Source organism: Seriola lalandi, unplaced genomic scaffold (assembly GCF_002814215.2).
Source record: "Seriola lalandi dorsalis isolate HSWRI2012SDOR001 ecotype SW California unplaced genomic scaffold, Sedor1 jcf7180002054955, whole genome shotgun sequence".
Taxonomy (NCBI): Eukaryota; Metazoa; Chordata; class Actinopteri; order Carangiformes; family Carangidae; genus Seriola; species Seriola lalandi.
In genome coordinates, this window is record NW_019525506.1 from 94,278 (window position 1) to 100,654 (window position 6,377).

Below are 6,377 nucleotides of genomic sequence, written 5' to 3' on the forward strand. Positions count from 1 at the left end.
GCCTGTATTCAGAAACTGAGCCTTAAAACCAGCCGTCAGGACTTCTGGAACTTTGTGATGTCACAACAAAGCAGTCACCAAGCCCCGCCCACCTGGACCCACCATCCAAACCTTGCAGGATTTGGTTTCTCTGAGTGTTTTTACCTGAAATCTGCTTTATTTTTATTGGATCAGTCAGAAATCAGTCAGCCAATCAGAAGAGAGGCTCAGAGCCTCCTCTCTTCTGATTGGCTCACCGACCTGTTGTTACTAGAGCTGCAGAGAGAAGCCTGAGAGAGGAGATGTAAAACTACACTGAGATGGTTTAAATATATCTTCTTATGGATCAACACCTCAAATAAAACACAGAAGAAGAAGAAAATATGGAGCTTTAAAATCTCACGAGTTCATCCTGGTTAAAATAAATTCTCCCCCAGTTCATATAAAAAACGACAAAGACGACAAACGTTCATTTGAACTGTTATTTAATTGAAATACAAGTCAGTACCATTAGCTTTTCAGTTTATTATCAACAGTACACAATCTCCATACTTACGTTTTGTACAAAGAGGTATCAGTTATATAAAAACACAGTACACAATAGTTAAAAATGAGACATACATGTACACGTCTGAATACGTTTCAACCATACTTCAAGTGTCAGGAATCTTTCTGCCTGTGTTTGTTTCTACTCCCTCCTCCTCCGTCACACACACAGACCAGAACTGGCATCAGTTGAACCGATGAGTAACCATCGGCTGGCATCAGGAGCGTCACGATTAATGAAAATGTGCTATGACTAATAAATATGCTTCCACAGCCTGCAGGCGTGCCGGCACGGCGCCAAACGACAGGGGGTGGAATGGAAATGTACATTTGTTTTTGTTTTTTTTTTACTTCCTGTTGGGGCCATGCCAGACACCAAACTTGGAACACAATTAAATAAGATTTCATAAACAGTATCTGTATTAAATATTCTAGCCATGCAGTATATTCAGTTGAGAAATAATTTAATAGACCTTTTCATTGCAGCGATGAACACAACGAGAGCGAGCTGCTAACGACGGAGGTTTGACTCCAACTCCACGTGTTGTTAGAGGAAGATTTTCTATCAGAGCTGAAACATTCAAGTGATAAATTATCAGCGTTTACTGTTTAAACCGGTTCATGGTTCAGATATGATGAAAACAAAAAAAAGAAAAAAGAAACTGTAACATGAAAGACTGAAGGACGAGAATGAGCGTGGGAGTGACGCCTCTTGTTGCATCATTTTCCAATTTCTAAGAAGGTTCCTGGGAAGAAGTTTTCGATGAACGTACTAAAATGTGGAATCCACCTTCAGCCCTCAGACGTACACAAACATCATATCACACAGGTGAGTTATTTTTCTGACATGAGGCTGGAGAAGAGACGTGCGGCTCTGTGGTCGGTTCCTACTGAAACCAGGAGATGATTTCCAGACTGAGAAGGAAACAGCAGCTGGTTCAACACTTTATTAGGAAACAACAGACCTGGAAAATAAATTTACTTGGGTTTAAATTGAGCTTTTCCTATTTTTCCTACTTTTCCTACAATTCGTATCGTTTGTTCTTCCCAGGAAACTTCCTCTGAAAATAGAAACGGAAAATAAAGCGTTGCCATCTTTTTGTTTTGTTTTTCTTCTTGTTACATGTTGGTTTTTAAATTTTTCTTTCTCTTTCTTTCGTCCTACGACCGAAGTGATGTCACCCCGTCAGCTCAGACAGTGGCCGGCTGAAAGGTTACTGCAGGTCATTTCGTCCCATCGCCGCCGCGGCTTTCGCTGCGGTCACATCAGTAAAGGCCCCGCACACCCTCACAGGTGTTTTCACACACTCTGACACACCACACCTTTCCCCAGTCAGGTGGTTTTCACCTGTCCACACACACTGTCCCAAACACACTGCTCAGAGGTTTCACAACCTCCGTCCCTCAGTGCTTTGAATTCAGTAAGAATCCATCCATGCAGTTTGAACCTGTGCAGAGTGATGAACACCTGTGTGGCTGTGCAGAGTCTTTACAGAGAAACTATCCACCTGAAATCACAGTGTGTCTGTGACTGGTTCATCATCATCAGCTGTTTAACATATTACAGTCTTCACCAGTTCTTTTTCTGTTTAATCCAAATAAAATTTCTTTTGCAGTTGATGAAGCATCAACAGGAAAATGTCTTTGTCTGTAAATCAAGATTTTAAACTTTCCAACTGACGAAGGGAGAAACATAAATCCAAGTGGAGGAAGTTTTTCTTCATAAGAAAAAAATAAAAATAAGCGCTTCCAACTCTTAATCTTCCTCTCATTATTCACAGTAACTGCTGTACAAGCACAAACGTACCCATGTGTTTCCTCATGCTGGAGTTATAGAGTCGGGGTGGAGGGAGGAGGCTGCGGTGTCCTGGACTAGGAGGGTGGAGGTCGTACGGCGCGGCACGAGTGGCAGCAGGCCTTGCTGTAGTACCAGTGGCTGCACAGGTTCACCTTCAGGGCCAGCAGGCAGTTGGTGGAGGGACGATCCTGGCAGCTCTCATCTGGGACACAAAGTCATTTCACCACAGTTAAATCTGAAGCCACAAGTTCAGGTAGCAAAAACAATCCCCCCTTTTCAGCTCACCTCAATAAAAACATCAAGAAACATCAAAAATTATCGGGAAAAACCAAAAAACATCAAGAAAAATCTAAAAACATCAAGAAAAACATCAAGAAAAAAAAAATGATTGAGAAAAATAAAAAAAACATCAAAAATCATCAAGAAAAAATCTAGAAAAATCTAAAAACATCAAGAAAAGCATCAAGAAAAATAAAAAATGATTGAGAAAAATAAAAAAAACATCAAAAAACATCAAAAAAAATCTAGAAAAATCTAAAAACATCAAGAAAAGCATCAAGAAAAATAAAAAATGATTGAGAAAAATAAAAAAAACATCAAAAAACATTTAAAAAAATCTAGAAAAATCTAAAAACATCAAGAAAAGCATCAAGAAAGCAGAGGCCTTTTAATTCCAAATGTCAAAGTGTATACAAGTCAAACTTTGGGCTTTTTCATTTCTCCCAGGTGTGGCCTCACCTGGCGGCTCAGTGGGGCAGGCCTGCAGGGTGCACGTCTGTTTGGCCACCGGCTTGGTGAGCGGGTCGCAGCCTCGGACCAGCTCTCTGCCCTGGTAACACTTGACGTCCCTCATCCTCACGCCCACGCCGCACGTCTTCGTGCACTGAGGAGACACACAGTCGTCACACACCTTTCATTTCTCCGTCCCACGTCCCGACTGAAGACGAATAAACATGTTTGCAAACTTGGTAGAGAGAGAATCGATGTTTGTTTTCTGATGTACAAGATTAAAAAGATGCTTCTGCTTTTTCTTCTTCTCCCCTTTTCACATATTTCAAATTAAAATCTTTTTGTAAATATTCCTGAATCATAAAATATTTCCCTAATTTATTACGACACAATTTAGGAGTTGAAATGCGATGTGGCCGAACACCAGAACCTGTGACTCACAGTCTGGGTCTACGGCTGATTCTTCCTCTTCATCAAGGAGCAAGGTGAACGGTTTTTAAAGCCAGCTGTTAGAGCTACAGATGTGGAGTCATTTTGCTGACACAGGTGTGAAGGCGAACTCACCTCGGACCAGGGGGTGGTGTACCATTTGAAGCACGGCCTCTCGAAGCAGGTGTTTTCATCCTCTGGCTTCTCGCTGCCTCCGCACGCTTTGTCATCAAAGATCTGGAACTTTCCTCCGCTGATGCCGACGCACAGGACCATCCTCCGCTTCACGCCGCGACCGCAGGTCGTGTTACACTAGGAGGCGGGAAAATAAAAGTTACAGTGGATTCCTCGTCACTGAACGGAAACGCACTCCCGCTGATTTGGAAGAACCCATGTATTTAAACCCAGTATTTAGGTTTAAAGGATAAATTGATTTATTTATTTAAAGAGGTGATTCAATTAAAAATATAAACTCCTATGAACAGCGTGTGGGTCTTTAGATTACCACCTTCCCACAATCCCCTGAACACACCACGAGGGGCACATTTCTCAGTCTCAGCTGATGCAGGTTTATAAGATTAAAAGAGGAGTGTCCTGAGGCCCGAGGAGATCAGGCCCCAGTTTAAAACTCTACTCAACACAAACTTTGGTTTCTACTCTTAGTTTAATTTCCTTTTATCTGCTTCTTTGTTTTTAACACACGTATTTGTAATTCTCCCTGTTATCTGCTTCTTCTTAGCACTTAGCCTCTCTTTCTGTTTGTACATAAATATGTTTTCACATATATAACTATATATATATATATATAACTGAGCAGCGCTTCGTCTTCAGGGCAGATTGGAGACTACAGTCAGTCGCTAGCTGGTTAGCATGCTAACTTCAGTAGAAGAAAAGATGTGATAGAGACAAGAGTTAACATTAGTGTTGACTTCCACATCTGGAGACTGCTGTTGGTTGATGCTAATGCTAAGCTAAGCTAGGTAGTGATGCCTGGCAGGTACCAAACATGAGTGAAGAGCACTCTGTCCGAACCTCAGATGGTTTTTGGGACATTAAAAGCTCTGCAGCCTCCGGTTTCACCCTGAGTCCAACTGATGATTCAGATGAGCTGAATCTGACAGAGCGGCTCTCTGACGTGTGATTTGAATCATTGTTTATTTAGGTTGGCAGCCACATATCTTCATGATATTTTATTAGAGTGCACCAGTTTTCTTCAGTATTACTCCAACGTGGGTTAATGATTATTTATTATTTTTTCCTTAATGTCTCGGGGAAATACAGACGTCATCAGTCGAAAACTCAAAGATCTAATTTCTAGTCGCATAAAACAGAGAAAAACATTAAATCTTCACGTCTGAGAAGCTGAAACCAGAGAGTTATTGTTAAGTGACAATCAAATAATGAATTAGTAAATGAACTGTGTGTATTACAGCGGCGTTGAGTCCTCACCCTCTCCCAGTCTTGGCTCAGCCAGTGTGGAGCGCAGTCCCTCTCCCCACAGGGGTGGACGGCCAGCGGCTTGTTCTCCGCAGAGCACTGGTTCTCAGGGACCACGCGGCCGTCCGGAGCCTTGCAGTACACGTGACGCAGCATCTTCCCCTGGCCGCACGACCCCGAGCACTGCAGCGACAAAAGGGGTCAAAGGTCAGAAAGCATGACATCATGAGAAATCTTCGCCGCAGCAGCAGCAGCAGCAGCATCCTCGGTTTCCCTGACCGTCTCCTTGAGCCAAGTTTTGTCATGGAGCTCAGAGTCAAATGTAACGTCACGTTCAAGGCAGATCGGGTCACGTCACGTGGCGCCGCAAAAACCACTTCCTGTCACAGTCATTTCAGATAACATCACAGGATCCTTCCACATCACACACTGGCTGTTATAGAAGCATTCGCTGTCTCTGCACTGTCTCTTATACACATCTGATAGTAAATGAATCAATTTAATTTAAAAAGCTTTTTCATACATCTTTTGAAATTTTAAATCTTTTCTATCAATAATTCAGTTTTTTAGTTTAAGAAACAAACTTTAATTAGTGACATTTGAACTTTGAACTCAGATGGAAACATTTGTCATTTAGAATTGGTTGAACTGACGACACTTTTGTTCTCAGTTAAAAGTAAAAATACACAAAAGCTAGAATCCACAGCTCCACGACACAGAGCTCCCTCCGTTTTCTTCTTCTGATGATTCAGACGGTGAAGAGCCGACGTGGTGAAACAGTCGGGATGAGACTGAGTCTCCGCGTCTCGATTCAGAAGACAAGTTGCATTTTAAAGGGGCTTTTCTGAAGCGTGCGATTAATCAAAGACGAAGCTGTAGAGAGATGCTGCACTGAAGACCAGAGGTCATGTGATAGAGAATTTAGGAAGAGACTGCGTGATGTTCAGATGCACTCATATCAGAATTTAAGAAATGTTTTCACGACTGTTTATTTTCCTCCCTGTCATTACCTGGAAAAGGGCGGGGCTTTATTCAACAGCTGATGTTTCTCTTGCTCTTGGTCATCATCTCCTGAGCACAACAGCTCTATGGAATCAAGATTAAATGTCCTAAACATCATCAATTTTCTTCAGGTTTCATATACCTCTATGTTCTTGTTGAGACACCTCTGACCTCTGACCTCTGACCTATTCTCTGCCCTGAACTCAGCAGCAAACTGCAATCCACAACCCACTCCACCTATGACATGACATAGTTGGAGGACAGGCATCCTGGGAGTCTCTGCTCAGGGTGAAAAAAGTTCTTTGCAACAGAAATATCCATCCTGATCAATAAAGCCTCCGGTGTGGATCCATTCTGGAGGAGACTTGAGATTAAAAACACTTTCATTATGTTTATTAAGTTGGAGAAAACTCTGAATCTGCTGCTTCTGCTTCAGTGTAAACGTTTCTCAGTAGGT

The 6,377-nt window shown here is 42.1% G+C and overlaps 1 protein-coding gene across 1 annotated transcript in view; it reads right to left on the minus strand.

Annotated features, from left to right (window-relative positions):
- Positions 1 to 447: 447 nt before the first annotated feature.
- The window catches only part of ttc16 (tetratricopeptide repeat domain 16), a 37,707-nt gene continuing 31,777 nt past the window's right edge, over positions 448 to 6,377 (minus strand). The window contains exons 19-21 of the mRNA XM_023394982.2: positions 3,617 to 3,793; positions 3,062 to 3,206; positions 448 to 2,525 (exon numbers count right to left, since the gene is read on the minus strand). Coding sequence (XP_023250750.1) covers positions 2,398 to 2,525; positions 3,062 to 3,206; positions 3,617 to 3,793 — 450 coding nt within the window. The 3' untranslated portion in view covers positions 448 to 2,397. The remainder of the gene's footprint in view (positions 2,526 to 3,061; positions 3,207 to 3,616; positions 3,794 to 6,377) is intronic.